General features: G+C 36.3%; 2 protein-coding genes across 2 annotated transcripts in view; one reads left to right on the top strand and one right to left on the bottom strand.

The window, feature by feature from the left end:
- Positions 1 to 1,279: 1,279 nt before the first annotated feature.
- zgc:110329 (uncharacterized protein LOC550500 homolog) lies at positions 1,280 to 9,554 on the bottom strand. Its single transcript, XM_058777659.1, has 8 exons — positions 9,200 to 9,554; positions 7,099 to 7,284; positions 6,917 to 6,991; positions 6,740 to 6,835; positions 6,041 to 6,157; positions 4,624 to 4,674; positions 4,091 to 4,207; positions 1,280 to 2,588 (listed from the first exon to the last, which is right to left on the bottom strand). The coding sequence occupies exons 1-8, from the start codon at positions 9,284 to 9,286 to the stop codon at positions 2,262 to 2,264; spliced, it is 1,056 nt and encodes a 351-aa protein (XP_058633642.1). The 5' UTR covers positions 9,287 to 9,554; the 3' UTR covers positions 1,280 to 2,261.
- A 3,175-nt stretch (positions 9,555 to 12,729) lies between these two features.
- The window catches only part of tacr1a (tachykinin receptor 1a), a 34,234-nt gene continuing 19,064 nt past the window's right edge, over positions 12,730 to 27,899 (top strand). The window contains exons 1-2 of the mRNA XM_058777427.1: positions 12,730 to 13,382; positions 23,013 to 23,207. Coding sequence (XP_058633410.1) covers positions 12,976 to 13,382; positions 23,013 to 23,207 — 602 coding nt within the window. The 5' untranslated portion in view covers positions 12,730 to 12,975. The remainder of the gene's footprint in view (positions 13,383 to 23,012; positions 23,208 to 27,899) is intronic.

Genomic DNA, 27,899 nt, shown 5'->3' with positions numbered 1-27,899 from the left:
TATATTGCGAACAAACCTGATCTTTCCGCCCTTGCTGGCTCACTGCATTGCCTCACTGTTAAAGCAATAGTTCACCCAAAAATGAAAAATTGCTGAAAATATCCTAACCCTCAGGTCATCCAAGATGTAGATCATTTTGTTGTTTTTTTTGTTGTTGTTTTTTTAGCATTACAGGATCCTCTGCGGTGAATGGGTGCCATCAGAATAATTATAGCCAGAGTCAAGTGATGTAAAAATTTATCTTGAGTGCAAATAAATTTGTATTTTTGGGTGAACTATTCCTTCAAGAGTAAATAACAAGGTTCTCTGAGCTTCTTCTCAAGAATTTCAATGCTGGGATTTACTCTCTTCTCATTCCAGATTTTTCGAGTCCCAGACAGGAAAAAAAAAAATCTATCCGAGCATTGTCAATTCATTTGCAGTGCATCACTTGATCTCCTAGCCTCATCCTCTTTGGATGCACTTATCCATCTGACAAAACCAAGAACCCATCCTTGTGCCTCCCTCAAGCCAGCAATTGTTAATTACTGTTATTAATGCTGTTATTATTACCATAATTACACCAGTGTGGATGCATTTTGTTCCCTGCTTTCAGCACACGAAGTGTTATTTTCAGTGCTGCAGTTAATTTCCTCCCATTGAGACACCGGCTATAATTATTCCACATGCAACCTCTTGATGGCCATCACCATGAGGAGGAAAGTGGTGTGAGCAGTGAGAAAATAATGGGAGAGGTTGAAGATAGATTGCTCTGCACAGGAATTAATGTGAGTGATGTATTATGATGATGCTCGGAAAGCAGCATCAATAAGACTCGCTTTAATATGCCAAGTTGCTATCAGAGTCCTTAAATGCAATTTGAGTTCTTTGGGAAGATACATTAGTCTTATAGTATCATCTATACAATTGCCAGAACCACTGGGACGTCATTATACAACATTGACTCTCCAGAACAACTTAAAAAGTGTGATTATGGACTTGAAAACGGCTCATGCATTCAAGAGTTCAGGTGGCCAGTTTCCCAGAATCCACAAGCCCAGCTCCTTAGAAGCTTTCACAGCTCCACTTATCACTCCACTAAAAGGCTTGAGAGACTTCTGGGCCTTATTCATCAATGCAGAATAAACCTGAGAGACATCCTTAAAAGGTTAATTCAAGCAAAATTTATTGAAAGTCACATTAATGTTACTACAAAACCAGAGCTACATTAGCTGGAGCACAGCAGTCCATCTTTAGCAACATCCTGAAAATGTCTATTAGCAAAGAGGTGTGATTGTGAGGTATTTCAAAATGACTACTGACAACTAAAAGGCAGGTTTTATACATTAATGGCAGACAGTTGTAATTATGACAACATTCAAGCTAAAGGTTTTTTTTTTTTTCAATCTTCCCAAACAGTAATAAAGATGAAACTTGAACTACACATTTAAAAGTTAATTATGAACATTACTTAAAGACAAATGAAACTTCAAGTAGTGGTCAAGGCCAGGACTCCCTTCATTTAAAAAAATCCTACCTACAAATTACCTGCAAATTAATGTGGCTATTGTAAAATAGCCTGAGGTACTCAGGGAAAAAGCTTCTGTTGTACTTAAGGCAACACTTTAATAAATAATTTCACTACCGATTAAGAAAGAATGTCAGCATTACACAAACCTCATGCTTTTTAAAAGAGAAAGCAGATCCATAATAATCCCAAATGTTCCTTTTTTCTTGGAAAGTTGGGCTCATGACAATAGTGTAATGTAAAAACAATTAAAATGTGCATATAAAAGTTTGTAGAAACAATGCATCTACTAGAGATGAACGCCCAGCTTCATCTGCCAGTCACAACATTGATAATCTTTGACGAAATCCAAAGCTACCAATTTCCCTGAAGTCATCGTAATATAAGCCTAAATTAAAAAAAAAATTAAAAAACATTGATTGCCAACAATTAATTCATAGAGTCCTTGCAGAGTGGTCTTTCATGCACCTTACAAACTAATCCCATAAGACACAGAACGAACTAAAATGGTGAAAAACAATGGAGTATGTAAACAGCATTTGAAGTGATATGTTCTTAAAAGGTCTCCGACCTTGATTCCATCTATTATCAAACGTTTTATACAAACCTCTCCTTTTTTCATGCCTAAAAAAAACATTTTTACCAACATGTAGTGCAACTAACTCACTTTATCTTAACACACAGTGTGAACTTTTTATATAAAAATCACAATTAAATAAAAATGAAAGACGCAGCCTCTTTTTCTTTGTGGTTCTTAAGCTCGATTGTCCACTTCATCCATTCCCATACCTGACTCTGCTATTTGGCTCTTCAGGTATGAATGTGGAAAGGATTTTTTGGGCTGTTCTCGTTCCAGGTCAAAAGGGATGGGGTCTGGAGCCCAGGTGTCAGGCTCTGCTACAGGAACAGGAAGGTAGCCTCCGTCACGAGGTAGACACATACACCATCCAGCACCCGAGAGGTCCAGTTCGCTGTACTTGAAACCAGCACGTTTCAGGAACTTAAAGTCCACCATGTCTTCAGACTCACTCATCTCCACCAAAAGATTCCAGAAGGCACAGCTCAGGAGAATACCAAGAAGCTAAAAGAAACATTAAAATTGTGAAGTGTCAAGAGATGTTTTCTGGAGATGGATCATAAAGAACTCTTTACACTTGAATGCTGGTTACACCTACTGTTACTACTGTATGCTGATAAAGTGCAAAAAAGTCACCAAATAAATAAATACTCTGCCATTCAAAAGTTTGAGATAAGTATTTTTTTTAACAAAATTAATACTTTTATTCAGCAAGGACACATTAAATTTGATCATTAAAGTACACGTTACACAAGATTTCTATTTCAAATGAATGCTGTTCTTTTGAACTTCCTATTCATCAAAGAATCCTGACACAAAAGTTGTGATTTTCACAAAATATTAAGCAGAGCTACTGTAATAAACTTTGATAATAATAAGACATTTTGAGCACCAACTCAGCATATTACAAAGATTTCTGAATGATCATGTGACACTGAAGACTGGAGTAATGACACTGAAAACTCAGCTCTGCAATCACGGGAATAAACTACATTACATATATTCAAATAGAAACAGTTATGTTCAATTGTAAAAAAAAATTGTCTAACACTGTTGTATTTTGATCAAATAAATAGAGACTTTTTAAGATATTTTCTTAAAAAACACAAAATTCAAACACTGAACCCAAAAAAGTGTAAAGAAAAGAAAAAAAAGCCTGTACAGTACTTCTACCAAAAATACATTATTTATTTATTTATTCCATCAAAGCACAGAAGTCACAGTGTGCATGTACAGTATATGTGCTCACCAGTGTTTTTATTTTTACTTTTTGGATCAGAAGGGTAATATCTGTTATTTTAATTTCCGCTTTATTCTAATATTCTTAAATATTCATAAATATTCACATAATTCTAATCTAAACTATTTTAGCCACAGATCCAAATCTATATTTTTCACTTGTCATTTATAAAAACAAACCCTTGATTTACGTCAAGCATATGACAAAATATACAGTAATACCATGCATAAACAGAAGCAGATCATTAATCCAACCATACTCTGATTTACTAGACTGGATCTTTGTCACACACTCCATCATATTTGTGCAAGAGGACAGTTCCTCTGCTCTAATTAGAGGATTAATGCACTAATGAAGGAATGTGCCGGCATGGCCATGTGGCTGTATTTAATGTGACCTCTTCCCTCAACTCAGCAGACAGAAAAAGAGAGACAGATGAGCAGGCTAGTTATTTTGGAAAGACGTTTCAAAGCTTGTGCTTTAGCAAGACTGGGCAGCAGCTTCTCCGAGAGTCATTCACCTCATTGGGCATTTGCATCTGGTCAGAGCAGATGCCCATTTTCTATAATTTATTGTTTGCCAGAGGATTCTCTAATGAGGGAAGAGTCAAACAGAATAGGTAGTAGGCTATCAAAATGGAAATGTGGAATGCCAGGGGAGATATAATGAGCAGAAGGAAAAGTACACGATGAAGAGATACATATATTTCAAGATAGGATGACATAAATAAACAGCAAGCACAAGAAGGAAAAGATGATCATAAAACCTGGGGTAGTCCAACCGCACAGCAAATTCCAATAGTAGCTCCAATGTTGTCCCCCATCCACAGGTTCACAGCATGGATACAGCCACGCGCATGAATTATGCCATCTAAAGTTTCACGCTGTAATACAGAAGAGAGAAAGATATCAAATTCGGTCCAGGTGGCAGGTAATGCTCTGGTTTTATGACGGAAACGAGGTTAAAATATCACAACTAGAGTCCATCGTAATGGCATAATAGATGTGTTGCTTGTAATGGCTCTGATGTTATTTGCTTGGTTTTTATCTACGGAACAAACAACTGAATGACACAGATGATTGCACTTGAAATGGCTATCGGAGGTTTTTGTTTTCCTGTCACAGCTTCTCCTTTAAAGATAATATCAAGTGTCAAGGTCCGGCAAATGATTCTCTCCAAATGCATCGCTGGATATGAGAGCGAGTATTATGTAAAATGACACAAGTCATTTAATATCAGTCAGTGATGGCTGGTTGCAGGCAATTGTGAGAAGGTGGACTTCAGAGAGCTCCATTTTACCTGCTTGGTGAGAGTTTTGTAGCCGCAGAGTGTGTTCACAACTTCTCCAACCTGATAGAAATAAACACACAGGACTCATTAGTAAAACTAGTTTTTGAAAAACTTTTCAAGTGACATTTGGTCAATGTGATGCTGATGGTGCAGAAGAGTGTTGGCTAACTGTAAATGTGGTGTTCTGATGACCTTTGACCCTTAAAATGAATTTCATGTTTCAGAATTCCATATGGAATTCCAGCACACACTTATAAGCATGTTGATGTAACCTTTAAAGCAGAGTGCCATTGCAGTGATAGAATCTGTAATAGTACTGATGAGCAGGGAGCCCATCTAATCAGATTACAAATAGACTGTAAACCTGCCTGCTCCCAAAAGCCCGGTCCAATTCCTCTTATACATTTCATACCATGTGACATTCTACCTCAGCTTTCTAAAAAAAAATTTTTAAAAATGGATACCATGTTATAAGATGATGTGAATTGAAATAGATGGAGAATGTATTCAGTAGAAAGAATAAAGTGAATAAAGGACATTGTTAAAATAGTCTACATATAGTCCATTCGACCGTAATTTTATGAAGCTCTCGGATTTCATCAAAAATATCTTAATTTGTGTTCCGAAGACAAACAAAGGTCTTACAGGTTTGGAACAACATAAGGGTGAGCAATTCATGACAGAATTTTCATTTTTGGGTGAATGATCCTTATGCTTTCAGCAACCAATAAGAGCATAGTACACCCTTTTAACACATTTTACTGAGTTTGTAGATTTTCTATCAATACCTGGGCAGAAAAACGCTACAAATTCATCAGATTACTGAATGTCTGGACCTATCTTGTGCCATTTTTGGCATTTTGTGCTATCAGGATTGCAGCTGATAAAGAAACATCTGAAATCAAATATCTGAAAACGATTAATGATCTGAAGCCTTGATCATGTTGGCAGTCTTTGATTCTTAGCCAGAAAAGGTCTGTGCTCTCTCACTGCAGTGAGCTGTCATACCAAAAGGAGAACTGTGCATTAGTGCCCAATCAACATTTATTAACTCAGAGAGAGAAAGAAAGGGGCACTCATAAACAGTAGAGCAGACTCTATGCAGTGCAGGGCAGGCAAATTAAATTCTCTCAGTCATGATGCACTCTCCACTGACTCATGGGGAACAGCATTTACTAGAAAGCTCTCTAAACCCACCAGAAAAAAGATCAGAAATCAGCTCCCTGTACTCACAGACCTGTGGGTCAGACTGCTTCCATTGCAAAAAGAAAAAAAAAGCACATTCTTTTCAGCAAGAAAAGATTACCGGCGAATTCATGAAAAACAGCCTGTGATGCAGGCTTTTCTCATCAGACTACCATGTACAGGGGCGACGTATGCGCTGATTAATGTATCATGACGGGGAGAAGTGCACGGAATGACTAACACTTTGACGGATGCAGCAGGTGTAGGGAACACCGCAGGCCAAAGGACTCGTGCCATTGCAGAAGTGGTACTGGTTTACTTCCCAATCCTTGTACTCATCTCCTCCACAACAAGAAAACTGAAAAGACAAAAGCGAGATCGTGATAAAAAAAAGCAGCCTAAAATGGGAATTTTAATTATAATTTGAGTGATACATTCTTCTTAGCATGAATAATAATGATAACAATAACAAATATGATTATGCAGTATTTTTTTTCTATTATAAAAATTATTAAAAAATATAAATATATAATACGCTATCATTCCAAAGTTTGGTCAGTAAGAATTTATGTTTTTGACACAAGTGTCTTATGCTCACCAAGGCTGCATTTATTTTAAAAATACAGTAAAAACAGTAATATTGTGAAATATTATTACAATTTAAACTTCGTTTAATGCATTCTTATTGAGTAAAAACATTTTTATTTTTGCCATATTAAAATGTGTAGAAAGCTGGGATACAGAACCATTCAAAACCTTTGAGCGTTTATGTGCCTGTGTTATGAAAAAACTGTCATTTTTGTGCATGAATGAGACTGTAATTGACAAACTATATTTTTCTGCCTGAAAGATGGATATTTTTTATGGCTGACTTGACGTAGACCATATTAGCGTGGGTGTATAATTCAGTTAGATTCCAGTAATAAAATTGGCAAACAACCTTCTCTTGCACGTAGTCCAATATGTTTTTGAAGTCCAGGTCATCATAGTAGTGCTTGATTCCTTCTCGTATACTGTTCTGAAACAATTTGATTGTCTAAAGACAAAGAAAAATTAAACTCATTAACAATAGACCAGTGAACAGTGCCTCTGCTCTCCATGTTTCTTTACTTCTTACCGTCTTTTCAAAGATCAGGGCAATGATGAGGGCAAGAGCCTGGAGAGCCAGCAGAACACACAGCACACACAGGAACTGTACAAAAAGTTTACTTTAAGTCATAGCACAAAAAAATCCAAAAGTAACATGGTAGAAGGTCTTTCCTAAATAAACACACGTATGACCAGACAAGAAACACTCACCATGTGCAGCAGAGTCTTGTTGTCCCTGAGAGATCCCACCATACCCATCACAGACACAGTGAACATGACGAGACCCAGCAGTATGAGGACCACAGCAGGAGCCAAAAACACCCCCTCCAGGGTGCGATTCTTCTGCCTCTCCACTTCTGCATACACTCCGATACAGAGCACACACAGACCGAGCAACTAAAAGGACAGGGGCAGGTCTGGTAAAACATCTCTACAAGTCACATCAGCTTACATAATTTCATAACATTATGTTTACATGATTAAATCAGAAATGCAGCAAAGATATAAAGTTGAAATCAATGTTTCAATGCACAACCAAGTCATGCAGATCAGTCATCTGGTGTAAAATCAAACAATGAATCATTTGTGTTCCTCACATTAATCCCTATAAGACGACAGACGTAATTCTTAGAGTGCTGAGCTAAAACGCATAACTAATGTAAATTAAATGATGCAAATAATAAAGAAGATTGATGTAGCCGTCTTAATATCAATTTGTATCCTAACAAAAGACTATACTAGCACACAGCAACCACTTCACACTGAAACCACTTCACACTGAAACCACTTCATTTGCAATTTTCTTCGCTGACTGTTCTTCCTGGAAGGTTAATTTAATAAATCTTGTTGTATGACTAACTTTGTCATCTGTCAATTTAAGATTCCAGACATCTTCAATTATTTTCTTTTCAATGATAAATGGCGGTGTTTTAGGGATGCCTGTTAAAGAAAGTGTAAAGCCTATGAGTCAAGCTTAAAGGGATAGTCCACCCAAAAATGAAAATTCCATAACAAAAGAAGATATTTTGAAGAATGTTAGTGACCAAACCGTTTCGGGTCCCATTGACTTCCATGGTATTTTTTTTCATTCTTCAAAATGTTTTCTTCATATAGTCATATAGGTTTGGAAAGACACGAGTGTGAGTAAGTGATGAGAGAATTTTTATTTTTGTGTAGACTGTTCCTTTAAGAGTAGAGAAGGGGAAGAGAAAAGATGATTTGAAGAGGCTTTTCTGCTTGTATCATCATGTTCCAAAACCCCCAAAACTCTAATAGTCAAGATAATCCCATAAGACACTGACTTATTGCATTTCCTGTGAGAAAACAGAAGACTAGTGAGTCTAGCAGAACACTGCGTTTGTTATTAAAATAAAATAAACAAATGGTAACAGTTATTAATTAATATTAATTCATTAATTATTAATCAGCAGATCACTGTATAAATACAGTAAAAAAATTTTTTATAATTTTATTTTTTACATCCCCCAAAAACAGGAGTGGGGGGTCCTCTCTCTTGTCCCTTTAAGAGTATATCTGAATGTGTACTGTGCACATGTAATGATGCACAAAATGTACATTTTTTAATGAAGTACAGCAACCTTTAATAATATTACTTTAAAACGTGCATTACATTTTTTATACATTTTTGCCATACTCTATCATTATCCCTTTACATTAAGATATGATTATTATTTTTTTATCATTATAATTGGCGGAACAGATTGAATATTTAGTGTCCAATATTTTCTTGATATATACATTTTTTTAAAAGTCCCAATAACAAATGTAGTTCGCATCCCTAATGAACAGTTCTATTACAATCTATGGATATACGTTCTATACAAATAAAGAGGATGAGGAAGGAAAGAAAGAAAGAAAATAAACAGACCATGCGCAAGTCTATATCATGTCAATATTATTATAGTCTCCAACAATTTTCAGGAACCATAAAAACAAATCAATGTAAATACAGAATCCCTCCACTGCCAACAGTACAATGTGACACATTTACAGAAACAGTAACAACGTCCTGCGCCTTTAAATCTGTCAGCGACGCGTCTATTGCTTTTACTGAGACACAAAGCTCGTCTGTGAAATTTTAAAGTGAAACTAGCACATATCTCTAAATGACCCGGTAAATACAGTCAAAGTTACCATCATATTTATTAATAATACTTACACGTTCAACACAAACACATGAGCGTACTCATTCAGGAGGAGTGTGTGTGTGTGTGTGTGTGTGTGTGTTTACAGTATGTGAGGGAGAAACAAAGCAATGCTAGAACAGCTTTCATTTTAAACGTACACTTACCGAGAACAGCATTGAATAGACATTTAGAGAGAACTTAACGAAATAATAGAAGTTAATGGTTTTTCTCCATTCTTCGTAAGACGGCATGGTGACAGCATTAATTGGTTTCGGTTAGCCTGAGATTTCCATGTATTCATTTGTTAGCCGATGCCGCTAATAAGACTCAATGAGCCTTTGTTCTTAGAGAGACGGCAGCCTGTTTTTAAAAAGCCTAAGACCCGTCTGAATGCATAATAAACATTTTCATCAAATGTTCAGCTTAGCTGCCGACTCCTATGAATTGTTTTAAAGAGCACATCTGCAGCTGCAAGGTGTAACTCTTATCCCAATACCAACTTCCGTCCCACCGAACAACGTGCTGGACAAACCTTTTAAAGGGCCAGCACAGATAAAATGATAGATAGATAGATAGATAGATAGATAGATAGATAGATAGATAGATAGATAGATAGATAGATAGATTTGTTTTTAAACAAAAGATATTATTACTAATACTAATAATGTTCATCAAGCTTATCTACATTTAGCATAGATAGATTAATCAAATGAAATACTTCCTTTGACACTCTCTTATCTCTAACAAGCAACAAAGAGACTAAAAAAGACATCCAAATATGCTTGAGTGCAATTCTGATTACATAATTTCCATCTAAAGACTGACATAAATGAAACTCCCATCAAATACACGATGATAAAAACAAGCTTTTCACTGCAGGGCAAACTCTCAGAGGATCTTTTTAAAATACATTTAGAGTATTATTCTCTGCCATATCATTGACATGTTTATTGTTTTATTGTTTATCTGTTATAGTAAAGTAACGTGCAAAATGGCATAGGTTTGCACCGTGAAGGATACAATCAATCTTTTAATGGATAAAAAAATGGCACATGTTGAGATATTGTATCTCTTCTGCTTTAATTATAGACAATGAAATGAAATTTATAAGTTGTTAGTAAGTTCAGCAATGTCTGTCACGAACCATTGAAAAGTAGAAAAGCTTTGAACCATTACACTTTAGTCAGGTTAGACACTGTATTGAATTTAACATTTTTGTCAGTTTTTTTTTCTGAATGACTTTTTGTCAACTGAACAATTAATATGTTGTTAAACAACAGTACAAGCCAATGAATGCATGTATTTCTATCCCTCAAAGCCTCATTTTCATTCCTGTCTTAAATTAAGGTGCTACTCTAATCAAGGTCTATCGACAAAACAATATTTATTAATTTCATAGTTTGAGAAAATAAGGAAAAAATTAACACTCAAAAACTTTGAAAAATAGCTGTTTTTCTCTCCCTTATGAAACTAAAAATCTATTATTTTTACATCCAATTACTGTGGAACAAAGCTGCCATTCCACATTCTATTAAATTCAGTTCACTGTTGCAACACTGGATGGACAATAATAAACAAACCACTTCTTAATTTTTATTGTAAGCATTGAATTCACATGTGTCCAGATGTATCGAGAGACACTGCTGAGCTTATAAGAACTGGGATATTTTTAAGATGAATGAAGGTCCTTCAGCATTGGGTAGATTGTAGCCCTTCTCTTTTACTCTTTTTCTCTCAAGGTACATTAAATGTGACCCATGTGGATGATAGTTGGTGTGTGAAATTAAATTTCTGATTTCTTTCTTGTCGACAAGTGGTCAGCCAAATCTTGATTTGTTCAGCAGAGATCCTTGCCAGAGGATATTATGTTGCTATGATCAAAAGGTAGAGTACATACAAGATGAGAGCATTAAAAGGATTGCCCAGATATGTTTTCAGCATTGCATTCAATCCTTTGAGTGAACCAATTTCCTCAAGGTAATCTTGACCGGTTTAAGAAAATATCTTATACAATCAACAAAACAATAATAATAATAAAAAATATGCCCATATGTGCAGGTAAAATTAGATGTCTGCAACCCAGATGCTGTCATGTTAATTAACATCGATGAGTTGCCACATGCACATCACAATTGCATGCTTCTCTAAGCCCTACAGAGGTTCTTGGAGGAATCTGCAATTCATGTAATGCATGTGATGCGATTTCCAACCCTCCTAAACCCACTGAATTGATTATCATAAAAGAGGTCCACAACAACATAATTTGCATACCTGCAGAGTCCTTTTGTTGAGTTTTTTTTTACAAGAAGAAAACAAACTAACTAGTGAAAAGAAGATACTACCATAAATCTTTTCTCCAGTGCGTGATTATCTAAAAAAAGGGTTTATTTTAAATCATTTTAGAGCTACAGCAACCAGTGACTTCGAATGCAAAAAGAAAAAAGTTAATTAACAACACCTTACAGCAACCCCCAAAAGGCCCATAACAATGTAATGTTGTTTGAAGGAGTGATTCACTAAAATGCTGAAAATTTGCTCTCTAAAGGGCAGTTCCCTGGGATTACTCTGAATCACAGCATCAAAACATCCCTTGTTACATGGACATATCCACTTGAATAATGCGTGTATTCTGTATGCAGAATGATGACAGGAAAATTATGCCCAAAAGAATGAGAACACCCTGTACAAAGCAAGCAATGTCCATCATTTGAAAGGCCTCCACAAAGCCTTTCCCCAGAACCCCAGGAAAAACCTTTAGGAGGAAATGTAACCGCATGTCAGGCTGCATGACACAACGTCAGGGTCTGGCCTCACTGATGGTCCTGCATCTTGTTGAACATATAAAACATTAATCCCTTCCTTTGCAGCCATAACAGCTTACACTCTTCTGGGAAGGCTTGCCACTAAATGTTGGAACGTGGATGTAGGGATTTATGCCCATTCAGAGCCTCTGACGTTGGGCAAATGTTGGCTTGCTGTTAGTATTCCAACTGATTCTGAGGCTGGCCAAATAGCCTACAACTTATCATAAAAATAAAAATAAAAATATATTTAGCATTGTCCATCATGCATTGTCTTAACCGACATACAGATTGAGTTCAAATTTAACGCGAACTGAGATGGAACCACCAGGTGGGGACCGTGAGCTTTTACTGAATTACTTGCGTCAGATTGAAATGAGTTGGGATAGGTAAATAAGGGGTTTAATGTGAAAAGGAACTTGAAAAAGGCATCATACCAAATCACTGACATCGTTATCAAACGTGAAGTCTCATATTAGAATATTCTTTCCAACCTGAAAGGACCACACATCTTCCAACTTATATACAAGATGCGCTGTGAATTAATCATATCTCATATTCAAAAGAAAAAAAAAAAAAGGATTTCCAGTGAACACGTTTATTCTTTTTGTTTCATTACCTCGTCAGCGCGCCACCAAAAATGATCTTCCAACATGCGTGGCACACCTGGCGCGTTCTGAATCACATATGCAGATTACTCATATTTCGTATAAAAAAAACCAAACAAACAAAAAAAAAAAACAGAACTGCATTTGAAAGAAAGAGTCCCATTCGTTTTCTCTCAGAAGCGCGTGTTCACAGCATCTGCTCGTTTGTGCGCGCGTCTTCTCTTTTGGCACGTTCTGCGCACTTGGCAGTGACGCTCAGAGGAGCGAGGTGCGTGTAACCGAGAGCTAAAATTGGTTTCGTGATGAGGAAAAGTGAAGGAGCACGGCGTTGCGATCTGTTGTCTTGTCTTCTTTGGAAAAATCACAGGGCTCATTCTGCCTTCTCATTGCATACAACTGAGGGACACGAATCTGAACTCATTTTGCTTCATGAAATTAAATAATTTGACTTTTTTCTCAAAAGGAGACATGGTCGATTGAAGATTAGGCCAAAAACAGATTTAACCCAATATTTTTTTTCCCCTAATAGTAATGGATTCTATCATCACTTCCACTGACTTCCAAAGTAACTGGACAACCAACTCCACTGCACAGAATGAAACCGAGATATACTGGAACCAGTTTGTGCAACCGGTTTGGAGAATAGTGCTCTGGGCAGTGGCTTACAGCACAATTGTCATCGTCTCCGTGGTGGGCAATATCACGGTGATATGGATCATTTTGGCGCACAAACGCATGAGAACCGTGACGAACTATTTCCTCGTGAACTTAGCATTCGCTGAAGCGTCAATGTCCGCATTCAACACCGTTATAAACTTTGTCTACTCTGTGCACAATGAATGGTATTTCGGACTCTATTACTGCCGATTCCACAACTTCTTTCCCATAGCCGCCGTCTTCGCTTCTATATATTCAATGAGCGCGATTGCACTCGACAGGTAAGTTCAATCGTTTCCATTCACACTGTGCACGCGCCATACGCGGATCTCAGCAGTGCGCGTGTGGAAACGTTGGGTTTCTTTGCATGTTTTGTTGTTAAAAAATGTACACAATATATAAAAGTATGTAAAGTATAAAAGCGCACAACATTTAAATGATTAGTTCGTTTTGTTCTTTAAGAAGCCCCTTACAAAAATGGCAATGGTAGTTTCCTTCCGACTGTATAAAATAACTGGTATTTGGTATTGGCCACCATTATGGTCAAAAACAGAAAAGAAATCTGCTTTCCTGATGCTTCTATTACTGCTTAGTAGTTTCCATATTAATTTATTATGGTTTTACAGCAGTAACTGTATATGGTAAAATGGGGGAAGATGATCCTCTTAACAGTGTGCATTTACTTTTAAATTGTTATGTTTAGATATAAGTTTACCACGATGATGCATCAGCCAATGTGCTATTAAAAGAAATGAAAAAGAACGACAACAACAACAAAAAAAGAAGCTAATCAGTTGCCATAGCAGAACATATAAAATTATTCAAAGAAGCCATTGTACCCAAAAAGGACTAATTTTATAATTTCACATCAAAATAAAAACGATATTTTTTATTCCACAAATCTAAAAACATGAATGGGTCCAAAATCCCTCATTAACAAACAACCACACACACACACACACAGACACATGTTTGTTTCTGTGAATAGTGGGGACTTTTCATAGACTTCTATTAGTTTTAAACTGACCAAATGATATTTCTATCCCTAACCCTGAACCTACCCCTTACAGAAAACCTGATTGCATTGCTACACTTTCAGATGAACATCATTTACTATTTACTATACATTTACACACACACACACACACACACATACACCACTTTGGTATTCAACATTATACAATGTCACAGATTACTATTTTCTATAGACACAAAATTGATCAATTAACCTCAAAACTATTTGACTAGCTGAGTATTACACATGTTGACATTCACATGAAATGTCAAAATAAATTAAATGTGATTTTGTTTGAGATTTTTTAATTAAGGTAGGGGCATCTTATATTGACTGAAACTATGGTTACTATGGATGTGCAGTATTAGTAATGCTAGTTATTGTTAATAATTGTTTAATGATTAGTAGGCTACTGCTTTTACAATCCAAACACAAGTATAATGTTGTAGCTCTTTTCAAGTCCGTATTAGGAATTATCAGAGCATATATGTCAGAGATCATTTGTCTGTGATGTCATATGATAGATGATAATCCCACTCATAACCTTCCATAGTCATCGTTTAGGAATGTTAATTTCTTTTGTGTGTGTGTGGCTGAGTAGTGATGAGATAATTGTAAGAGTGCTGTGTCTGCCTTGTTTCTTCATTCAATTACCATGTGTAGCATAAGGGATTATTCACAAGAGGGGCTGGATTTCAGGCAAAGTCTGACCTTTCATCACCCTGTTCTAATTCTAAGATGTCATTTTTCCAACCTTTTGACACAGCACAGCTAATACTCAAAAACAGCGCCTGCTTTCATCTATCTACATGCAGACACATGAACTTCTATACAATTCTATTAGACCCATGGAGGAGATGGAGGGCAGGCGTCAAGGGAAGACTACACTGTTTGTGTTCAGGTCCTTATAGAGGAAATGCTTGGGGGTTATTTATCTTAGGAAGATTCTTTAAAAAAGTAAGCCAAGATTACATTCTAAACATGAAGCACACAGCAAATTAATCATGGGTTTACAAACAAATAACTCACAGCAAATGCCTTGATTTTCTTGTAAAGAAGACATTTACAGAGCCAGAGCTTTTCATTAAGCACTCTGAGTAGTTCTGGGAGTATGCTTCAGTAGAATTTTAGCATGTTTTATTTTCTGCCAGTTTTAAGTGATTTCTGTCAGGCAGCATTTGATTACTATCAACTAATGGGCAATAGGAGGATTGAAAATTGAATTATGTCTAAAGATGTAATGTAGAAATAACATTTAATTAGCATTTTCAGAATGCATGGTTTCTGAAAAACCTTAAATTGTTTTAGATGAAACAGATAAAGTCAGTATAAAATGAAAATGCACCCTATATCTATTTTCTAAGGGCATGCTATTTATAATATTGTGAACAAATCATCCATGCATTTAATTTGTCACTTTATTTATATATTTTTAAATCAAACTATCATAGCCAGATCTTCCTAATATCTAAATACTTCTCCAATCATTTAGTCTACTTTCTTGCAATTGACTCACAGTCAGATTAGCCTTCATCCAATCAACAACTGGATAGAACCAAAACTCCTCCCTACATTTTTTTCTTTTCACTAATCCGTTTAACTACAATATGAAAAAAAGATCAGTCCCTACTTCCCTTACACTTTAAGAAGGTCCAGGCATTAGTGAAATGCAAGCATAATAACAAAGGCGTTCAAAAAATGAAAAACATATTTTTATTTATTATATTTTTATGTTATTTATTTATATTTCAATCATATTGTATAATATTAATTATATTTATATTTAGATATTTGACGTGTAAAAATCATCCAGTAAAACCCAGTTGTAAATAATTATTCCAATACAAACTCTCCTAGGCACTTTGGCTGATGTGTTTTTCCTGCCCATATTTCAGCTCTGTTGCTCTGGTTGAGTCAGAGTTGTTTTGTTAACAAATGCAGACGGGTGTACATTCACAAACAGTAGCAAGGCTGTCACCTCTGTGCAACTTAGGTTGAGCTGCAGTGTGTGACATAATTGTGTTACATGCTTTATTAGCAATAAACGATTAATAAGCCTCTCTGTCCAAATATAACATCTCACACTCTCACTCATCTCAGCTGTTTTTACTTCCTTATTTTATTTCTTGCATTTAAAAAGATGTAAAGGTGCTAACAAGCACAGACTCCTCAAAGTCGAGCTGTGAAGGCATGCTAAAGAGCATTTGCGTGCTGGTGAAACGTCGCATGGCTCAGAGGTTCAAACTGTCATGTGTGGCAGGAATAAGATTCCTAATAAAATTACCAGACAGAAGCTAAATTTGAAAGAAAAGCACTGCAAGCATCACATTGTGTAACCGCACTGTCCGTCTCTGCTCCCTCTAGCATGTTGTCGTTATTGATTTAGCCCTGCCGCTGTTCAGACCGATGATCTGTTGCTCTGAGCTTTATGTCAAACAGATGTGCTCAAATGTATGTCTGTGCTACGTCTGACCTCTTCACCTGCTGGAGACTCTGCCATGAGTCTATTGTCAGTTCCTCATTACTCACTCATCTTTTCTGGCACTGTATGTAATCATGTTGTACTTCAGGACATCACTTTAACTGAGCATGACCGGAGAGGATGAAAACAAATTCATGGGGAAAAAATCTGATTGCCCATCACTTATAAGCTTGTGTGTGTGCATGTGCCTGCTGGTGGTTTAGCTGTAAGGTTTTCCCATTATCAGTGGAGTGGAAGTTCTCTCATTTTACTGAATTGCCAATGTCAAATTGACGTTTTGTTCTCTTTGATGTTTTGCTTTTATACTTTGAGGCACTGAATTTCAAGGAAATTCAAAGCAATAATTTCCTCTAAAATGAACATTTTATGATAATGTACTCAACCTTATTTTTATAAACCCGTATGAACAGAAATAATGAAAAATGGGGATTGATCTGTCAAACTATAAAACACCCATAAAAGATGATCTAGCAATGTTCCACTTTCACTTTTATTATATGGAAAAGAGCAGGCAATATTCTGCACATGCTTTTCCATAAAATCAAAGTGAAAGGGGAAAGATTTGTATTCATATTGACTTTTTGTGTTCCAAAGAAGAAAGTCAGTCATATGGGGTTTGAACAAAATAAGGGTGAGTAAATGGTGACAGAATTTTTATTTCAATGTCACATAGTTTACCAATATTCTTATAAATATTCTGTATGCATAAATATTCATTCCATGCATGGGCTCTAAATTTACACAGAGGAAAAACAAGTGTCTTAACAAGGACACAACTGCCTAACAATTGGCCTGAACCTTATGATTTATTAAAATAAATGGATCATTATTCAGGTTGTGAAACTAAAGGACAGTTGTGAATATCAGACTAGAGCATTCCAGGAAGTTAGAGACTAATTAAAAATCAGGAGAAGGAAATAAAAGTACAAAACAATAGCCAAACAAGTTAGAAAGGTTTGTTCCTCAAAACTCTCTGCACAAACCATAAGGAGACTTTTTAATGAAGTGAGAGAGGCCGGTAGTCACTTAGAAGGAGATACAGAGTCCATGTTCTAATGAAGAAATAGAAGTGAACCAGTCAGCCTTATCAAGAGCTCTGCTTAACATTGGCTTGTATGGAGGGTGTCACAAAAGACACCATTACTGCCATTAATGCCTGGAGTTAATAGTAAACCAGATTATGTAGATACCATAGGATGGGAATCAGAAGCTAATTTAAAATTCTGCAGCTGTTTACTCTTAACAATTATCACATACATTGTTTGTGTTTTGGGGGGTATGGCAGTTCTTGATCCCTGTCTATCTGCACATTTGACTTCAGTAGCAGCCAACCATGTGACTGACTTTTTCTTCTAGATAAATATATACATTTTTTATTATTTTAATAATTTAAAGTACACAATTTAATTTAATACACAATAAAAAAATTTTTTAAAAACCTTTATTAAAATGAGCTGAAGCAACAGAATTCTTGACCCCAGTCACAACTTAATTTTATTGTGTTCATTTCACTTAAATTGGTAAAAATGTAAAATTTGTTGGGACTTTTTTCCATGGTTAAACAAACACAAGGGTCCACCCATTTACATGAGACAAAATTGTTTCTTTGTGGGAAAGAAGAATCCATGACAATAATCGCTTGAACACATGAACTTAAGAATTACTTGCATGTGTAAAAATGTAAAGAATAAGTAAAAGAAGGACCTCAGAGGACATCAGATGATGCCAACCCTGAAACAACATACAAAATGACCAAATTTTGCTATAGTTTGATCGCAACATATAATCATTGCTGTTAACCATCTGTTCACCATCTGTTTGATTATATGCCATTAACTAACTGCATGATTCGACTGTACATTTCTGCCATATGGACATCAACTTGAGATAGTCACCATTGGTAAGCTACTACTAAATATAATGTAGAAACTTTAATTTTCTGTAAAGCTGCTTTGCAATGATTTGCATTGTGAAAAGCTCTATATAAACTTGAATTGAATTGAAGTAATACGATCCTGGATGAGCACTCATCTTCCAGTTGTGTGCTAGGCCTATTCTATGATGAATGTTCAATGCAAGAGCTGTCAATCTGACTGCTTAGCCCAAACCAGTAAAACAGTCCCTGCTTGGTCTTTACTCATTGTCCCTTCCCAGTATACCCACCCACCATACCTAACACTTGCAGATGAAGGGAGTAACTTGTAACTTCGGTTAAACTGTAAACAATCAACCAAAGGTTTGTTCTATGAATGCAACAATAAGCATTTTCAAAAACTAGGTTTTTAAGTTTAAAAGAATTAATGATCAACAGACCATGAATAACCCGAAAGCTTGTTTCTTTCAATATCACAGGTGTTTTAGATATCACTGTAGTAATATATGTCTGTATTATGTAACATACAGTTGCCTTAATCAAAGATGTTCATCAACTGGAACATTTAGTGATATTTCAAAGTGATTTTTATCATTTTGACAGATAGAAAATATTGTATTTACCTGCTTTAGAATCAATACAGTGAACACTGCGTGTAGGGATCAGAGACAATAACATTATATATATATATATATGGTCTTTTTGTGCTTTTAGATGACAGGACAGTGGAGATTGACAGAAAAGTGTTGGGAGGAGAGGGGGAAGGAATCGAACACTGGTCAGCCGGAGGCACAGTTGTGCTATATGTCAGTGCAGAAGGTTATAGGCACCAGCAATTCCATTTTAAAGCATCCACGTGAAAATCAACCTGGACTTTTGGAGGAATTTGGGAGATTCTTAGAACATTCCAGTGAATTATTCATTGAATATTCAATTGGGAGAGCAGACCACAAATGTGCAGTGTATGTTATCTTTTTTCATACTGTTATAGTGGAATACAAGGAAACAAGAAAATAATCAGGAGGAAAATAATCTTGCTGTCACGAATCCGGTCTATGAACTTCCGTTCACTCACCACCAGAGGTCACTCGCTCACCACATTGACTCTCACAGCACACATCACACTGGACTCAATTTCCCATCATCCATTGCACTGATTGCACACACAGCTGATTGCACTGATCACACACCCTACTTAAGCCATGGACTTTCTCTCCCTCACTGCCGAGTATTGTATGCATTTATCACTGTTCTAGTTGTTAGCTACTCTACAGAGCCCTGTTAGTTGCCTTGCCTTGCCTTGCCTTGCCTTGCCTTGCCTTGCCTTGCCTTGCCTTGCCTTGCCTTGCCTTGCCTTGCCTTGCCTGTTTCGGATTGTGCTTTCCCCTGCCTGGACTATTGCTTACGTTTTGGATTACCTCTCTTGTTAGCCCCTTTGGAGACTGTTCACCGATCGTCGACCCATGCTTGTCCTAGGATTACTCTTTGTCTTGTCCCTGCCATACCTGTTTGCCATTGTTTCGACCCTGCCTGTATTTATGACCATGCCTTTAAATAAAAGCTTGCACATGGATCCGCATGTCTCACGTCTTGCCAGCCCCGTTACACTTGCCATAGATATTCTTGATTTACCACGTCACCAAAAAATATCAAATGTTACAGTATTCTCTTGACATCTGAAAATAATATGAAGGAAAATTTACAGCTCATTCAATCAAACTGACGGAAAAGGGTTATTTGTAATGCAACCTCAGTATTTGAAATTATTTATTTAACTCTTTTGAGTGAGACTTTCCAGATCAGAAGTGCCTCCCATAATCTAAAATGCAATAGACTCCTTGGGAAAAAGGTGTATTGGTTGAACTTTTCAACATTTTCAAATGGTGTTGAAAAAAGTATCATCATCATCGAGACACGTTCAGATCCCGGATGTCCTTTGGCTTTAGCAAAACAGCATGTAATGCCACTACAATGATTATCTTAAGATATGCAGTGTGGTATGTTGAGTTTGGGCTTGTTTGAAATGAGAACACCTGAAGCTACCAAAACGTGGCCCAAAAGCTGTACTTGATATTGTTTGGTCTACATGAAACAATTATGCTTTTCAATAATATATGACACCAGACTATCTGTTGTGTAGGAAGCTTAATTGATCACATTTTCAAGTAAAGTCACATTTTTATTTTCAATTTAGGCATACAGTCTATTGATTCGCACTTTTGAACATTTTCTCTTTCAGCCAAAATTAAAACTATTTTTATCTTATGTAAAATAATTTACTTTAGTTTGAGAGTAGGCACTCAAACAAATTTCACCAAGGTCCAATCACTTTAAAATTTGAATTGCGGTTTAGTAAATCAGTGAGATTAACTGAGAAACTGTTCCAAATGATTTATAATTATTAGTGATTCACCGAAACGAAACAGCTCATAAAAGTCATTCGCTCAAAAATCAAGACTTCACTGGCCGCACTGTATGTTTCACGCTGAGAACCTTTAACAGAGCCAAACATCGTGAAAATCTTGGTTCTCAACTCTAGAGACCACACATTGCACACAGCTTCTAAGAGGAACAAAGCAATGTTTTACTGTTTTAAAATGCTGACATAGCCTGGCTTTAAATACTATCTGAAAGTTGTACATTAAGTTCTGCAAGGTTTTTCCCAGCTCCAAATGAATTAAATAAATCCTGCCACAAGTGTATATTCACTGTCCATATAACCGATAACTGGAACAGATCTTTATTACTGCAGAGCTCATATTATCACAATGATACACTAGCCTGTTGTTACTAAAGCACAAATCCAAATCTAAAAACCGTACAAATCCACTATTATAGACGCTCAATAGGTTTGTAAACTGTGCGTGTGGGATTTACTCTTTGTGCATTTTCATTCCGTTTTATAATGATACAGCTCCATATTGGAGCAAATTATTTAAGAGGATTTATCTTAGATAACACTGAGATCGTTGTGCTGGACAGAGATGTGTGTGTGTGTGTGTGTGTGTGTGTGATGAAATCACTGATGTGTTGACAGATTAACTTGTTGAGAGTGCAGAGCAGGACAATATCTCATGCTTTCAAGCACAACCCGAGCTGCAACGTATCAATGAAGATCACAGCGGGAAAATAAGTGGTTTAAATAGAATGTGCTGAGAGTGAAATCCGAAAGCAGACAGCTTGTCTTCATTTACACCACCAAGGTTTTCTGAAAGTGAATACACTCTTTTCTCTTTGAAGAGTTTCTCCTGGCTGGAGTTTTTTTCTTATGTAAAAATGCTATTTAATGAGATTTATAATTAAGACTTAAAATAACTCAATTAACATCAAATTACTGAATGCATTTCAGACTTTAATTTATTTGATTATATAAAATACATTTTCCTTAACCAGAACGAAAACATTTAGTTCACACAATATTTACTGAACCACAAACGTGCATTAAAAGAATAGTTCACCCAAACATCAAAATTTCCAGCAAATTTTCTCACCCTCAGGCAATCCAATATGTAGATGACTTTGTATCTTCATCTGAACAGATTTGGAGAATTTTAGCATTACATCACTTGCTCACCAAAGGATCCTCTGCAGTGAATGGGTGCCGTCAAAATGAGAGTCCAAACATCTGATAAAAACATCACAGTAATCCGCAAGTAATTCACACCACTCCAGTCCATCAATGAACATCTTGAAAAGTAAAAAGTTGTGTGTTTGCGAGTCCATAATATGTAATAACGCTTCATCCAGTGAAAAAGTCTGTTTTTGCTTGTAAAAGAAACTGTGCATATTTCTCTTCCAATTCAGCAAGATGACTTCTTCAATGGAGAAAGAAATATTATGGACCAAGGACTTGTATTTGAGCTAGAAACAATAGTTTAAAGTTAAGTGTCTTAATGAAGGATGTTTCTTACAAACACGCAGCATTTCACTTCACAAGACATCAATTGATAGACTGGAGTTTGTGTGGATTGCTTTTGGATTATTATAGGGCTGCATGATAAATCGCATGTGATTGTCATGTGCATCCCGTCAGTAAAGCCAGTTCTGTGATTAGTAGTAAATCTCCATCATATGCTTTCAGATGGAGCAGCATTAAATACACAGAGCCGTAGATCACTGACAAGCTACGCAATATCGCGTTCATAATCGCAGGCTTTACAGACGAGATGCGCATGATCATCGCATGCGATTTATCGTGCAGCCTTATCAGCTGTTTGGACTCTCATTCTGACGGCACCCATTCAGAGGATGCGGAGGATCAATTGGTGAGCAAGTGATGTGATTTTAAATTTCTCCAAATCTGCTATTATGAATAAACAAACTCATCTGTATCTTTGTTGGCCTGAGGGTGAGTAAATTTTCAGCTAATTTGCATGATACTCTTCCTTTAAATGTTTTAATATTAAATGTATTTGTTCAATTTTTAATAATTAGATTTCATTTTTATTGTTTTTGCTCATCAAGAAAAAAATGTAAGCAGTAAGCACCTCAGTATACAACAGATGTGGAGCTTTCAGCACATCTGTCTGTTTCTTCCACAGATATATGGCCATCATTCATCCCCTGCAGCAGAGGATGTCTGCAACTCAGACAAAGGTGGTCATCGGGGTCATCTGGGTGCTGGCTCTTCTGCTGGCCTTCCCCCAATACTACTACTCCGACACGGACCAGCTGCCCGGCAGGGTGGTCTGCTACATCGACTGGCCTGAGTACACTGTCCTCGACTTCAAAACGATGTAAACATCTCACTTTTAACTAATCTGCACGCTTATCCCATGCCACCATTAGCTGATATTGGAAAATGTTTAGGTTGAATATTTGCTTCAGAAATGTATTTAAATGTAGATTTATGGCTGTAGGTGCATGAGAATTCCTTTTCACCAACATTTCCAGATATTGCTGGAAATATTACCTTTATTACTCTCTAATTTTGTAGTAATCAAAAATCAGCGCTGCTTTTCCCTACATGTTGCTTATATAACAACAGAGAGGAGCTTCATTAGAAACAAAACAGTAAACACAGGAAAGTCATGGTCCTAAGAAAGAGAAAAGACAAGAGTGCGAGACTATTAAAGCAAACATAATTGAAAATCTTGCCCAAGGGTGAATACAATGACTTTACAAGTACAGACGCTAATGATTATTACTCCTCCATACTGTGGTTATATACTCTCAAAAAGTTGGCTTGTATGCAGATTGACTTTAATCTGAAGTGCTGAGGTCTAATGTCAAGTGCTGTGATAATGGGGCACAAAGACACCGAACATCGAGCCCAATAGAAACCGAGATCATTCTGCGAAGAGTTTTCATGGGCGGTACTTTGTTTTGAAACACGGTGAGGACAGCTGTGGAGGAGGGGTGCACAGATGTGCCAGATGTGATGTCACAAAACCGCTTAACTCATGAAATCCGATTTTGCACAAATAACTTGGCTAAACAGTGAACTGTTCCTATTAATACTGTATGTGATGCACTCATCTGGATATCAGGTATCTATTGTGGAGCATTTGCTCATTTGCAAGTTGAAACACAAATGTAAATCTTTAAAATTAGAAATTTCCAAAAACTATTCTGACTTAATATCGAAATAGGAACATGTGTCTGAGAACTGTGTGCTGGAGACAACATTGCTGCCGTCGCTTATTAATAAACAACTACAGTGAGCACTTACAAAAAACAATAACAAATTCCAGTGCTGTAATATTACTTATTACATATTAACACACTTGAACACACTAAACCTAAATCAAAACAAGATTCTTCATCTTTATTACATATATCAATGCTGTTATCTTTGAAAGACACCATTGAAAAGTAGTGTTATTATGATTTATCACCCCCTGCCTTAAAAACCTAATTTTCTTTCTCTCCCTCCCTTCTTTCTGTTTTATTTTCTTCCTCTGTATATTTCAATCACCTGTTTCTGCCTCTCCCTCACATTCTGTTTCGAACAGCTTTTTGGTGTACTTGTTATATTCCTCTTTCTGTCCGTCTTTACTGCTGTGAGTGAGAAGTATGAGTCCTTCTCTGTCAGTTAGTAAAGGAGTCAGCCTTCTAAGGCCCCTGAGATGTTCCCTTAAGCACCCCACCGTCTCTCTCTTACTCACTAAACCTCATTTCACATTTTCCCCAAACTCCCCTCTTCCATTACCGTGTCTTTCACACCACAGTTGAGCTGTGATATAAAACCTTTTTGCTGGTGTTCCTACCAGGGGGTATGGAAGCTAACACATCCATTTTCTACTGAACAATATATTTGTTTATAATTCACACTTTTCTGAAAGAAACATTAATTAATTAATCTTAATATCTATCGTTGTCTCATTTTACACTAAAAAATATAATTAAAACCATATAAATTTTCTTGAGAAGCAATAAGATAAGACCACATTTACACCTGGCATTTGTATAAACACTTATTGGTCCCTATTCGCAACCACTCGCCCATCACACAAGCGATTCAGACTTCGCTATGTGTGTAAACGCATTGATTATGGTCTATCTGGGCATTTGAGATTTTAGTATTGAGATAACAGTTAGGATCATGAATTTCAGTTGTACTACAGTGCACCGTGAGTGTATATTGGCACTATTTGTTGCTTTCTTTTGAGATCCGATAGAGCCTTTGGATGCAGAAACAGTGGAGTGTGAATCAGACTAAACAACTGGTATTTGTGCACTGCTCTCTGTGCTCTGCTAAAGTGATGTATTGTAGAGTGTGACGGAATAAGAGGAGAGTGTCTCGACAAAATCCAAACACAAGTAGTCATATTTAATACCAGGTTGAAGCGTTAATGTGTCTCGACTGACCACTCGTGATCAGATCACTGAAAACCCATCTCAAAACCAGATGTAAACATAATCTAAGATCTGTTTTCAGTGAATATATGTAGTAGTAAGTTTATTTTTCTTACCTCATCTGTTAAACCTCACAAACGTTTGTTAGATTTATGCATTAACAAGAAAAAACCTTTTGCCATTTAATAGCTTATATTCATTTCAGTTTGCAGAAAAACAGAAAAGAAAAGAAAGAGAATAGTGTTTTACAAGCTCCATTGAGCAAGATGAGGGCAACACTGGTCAGGAAGACTCCTCTGAGATGTTAAAGTAAATGTGGAAAAATAACTTTTCTGGGTGGAAATAAAACTCATCTAGCCTACCTCCTCGGGCTGACAAACTGGCATCTTTAAATTATTATTGATCTTGTATGATCATTTAATATATCATTTGATATTTTATATCATTTTGATATAATTAGAGCAAATAAGCATACAATCATTAGTAGTAAGATCTAATTGGTCTTCCTAAATAGGATTAGAAATGAAGAAAATGGGGGAGTAAAGTTCCATAGAAATGTACTTTTCAAGTACTTTGTTGTTTTAAGAATGTACAGATATTTTTAACTGAAAACCAAGTCCAAAAATACTGAGTAAGAAGGATTTGCTGTGCACTGTACTCCAGTAACGTCTAACAGCATCTCAATTCTGTCAAGCATGGAGGAAGTAAAAACTTAGCTCAAGCATCTTCAGATCCACATGAGATTGGATGCGCTCAGCAGGAAGCCAAACTGTCTTCAACGCTGTAAGCGGTGAGCTGTTCATCAACACCAGCTTAAAGATTAGACTCATAATATGGCAGTCATATTGTTTGTCTTAATGCATGAGATATTTTTGTTTAGCTCAACTCTAAATCTTCTTCAGAGCTTCACACTAATTTCACACACAGAAATAAAACCAGTCTGCGCATAGCCTGTGTGATACTCTTAGCACAGATTGTAAATAGCAGATTCACTCAAGGAAATTAAAAATCCCCTCAAATGCTCTTTTGTAAATCCACTTTTGAGTGTCATTGTCGTCTAGTCAGCAACGGACAGCATGCTTAACAATCACACCGTCCACGTCTGAATGGATGTAGCACTTAGTATTTTTATAATGAAGCTGTAATGACTTGTACAGATGGGTTAAGTGCGCCAAACTGAGATGAGACCTGACTCGCATTAACATAATAGATGGGTCTGATTAGCAATGACACCAGGTCTGTTTTATAGCACATGAACTGGGTTTGAAGTGTTGCACGGCACACTGTCTAGCTCTTATTCATGGCTTTGCCGTGCTGGGTGTTATAATAGACTCGAGACACATGCCAGAGTATAAATAGTCTGGTGTGTTATGAAAGCTCACATGCAAAATACCTGACATGAGCTCATGCTTATGTTCAAGTGCTGACAAATTATCTGTATGTTACTCAAATAACATTCAAATAACGTATAGAATTCTGTTCTCACATACACACGCAGACCACCCAGATGACTTTTTTCACTCAGAGAAAGACTTTATTGTTATGTTTCATTTAAAGGGACAGTTCACCTAAAAATGAAAAATCTGTATACATTTAATCAGCCTCATGTCGGTCCAGGTCCAAACCTGCATAATTTTCTTTCTGCAGAATACAAAAGAAGATAAGGCTGCATGATTAGTTGAAGTATCGCAATGGTAACACTTTCGAAGAGGGAACACTTATTCACTATTAACTATGACTTTTCCCTCAATAAATTCCTAATTTGCTGCTTATTAATAGTTAGTAAGGTAATTGTTAAGTTTAGGTATTGGGTAGGATTAGGGATGTAGAATAAGGTCATGTAGAATAAGGCATTAATATGTGCTTAAAGGGATAGTTCACCCAAAAAATTTAAATTCTGTCATCATTTACTCACCCTCAAGTAGTTCCAAACCTGTATGTATTTCTTTGTTCTGCCGATCACAGAGGAAGATATTTTGAAGAAAGTTTGCAACCAGGCTGTTTTGGGACACCGTTGACTTCCATAGTAGGAAAAAAAAATACTATGGAAGTCTATGGTGCCCCAGAACTGCTCTGTTTCCCACATTCTTCAGAATATCTTCCTTTGTGTTCAGCAGAACAAAGACATTCATACAGGTTTGGAACTACTTGAGGGTGAGTAAATGATGACAGAATTTTCATTTTTGGGTGAACTATCCCTTTAATTAGTACTAATAAATGGCTAATATTCTAGTAATATGCATGCTAATAAGCAACTAGTTAAAAGACCCTAAAATAAAGAGTTGCCATATTAGGATTTCTTTTTTGATACTTTATAGAATATTAAATTATTTAAAATTTTGTGTAGTAGTAGTAATTATCCTAAAATAGCAATAATAATAAAGATCATTATTATCATTATTAATAGTCATTTTTGGCCTACAAATAATCACAATAAACCTGGAGCTTTTTTCTTTTTTTCTTTTTCATTAGTCAGTTGAAATCAGTAAAATTGCAAACCATACAGTCCTACCCCGCTGACTTTAATTTGTGCGAAAAACAGACATTTTTTTTAAGTAAATGTTAAGTTTTTAATGAGGGCAGAGTTTCAGACAGAATAGCAGAACTATCACTTAAAGTAAAAGTCTCAT

The sequence above is a fragment of the Onychostoma macrolepis genome, chromosome 05 (genome assembly GCF_012432095.1).
Source record: "Onychostoma macrolepis isolate SWU-2019 chromosome 05, ASM1243209v1, whole genome shotgun sequence".
In the NCBI taxonomy this organism is placed as follows: domain Eukaryota; kingdom Metazoa; phylum Chordata; class Actinopteri; order Cypriniformes; family Cyprinidae; genus Onychostoma; species Onychostoma macrolepis.
The sequence above is the reverse complement of the archived record's forward strand: the minus strand, read 5'-3'. Positions and strand labels throughout refer to the sequence as shown.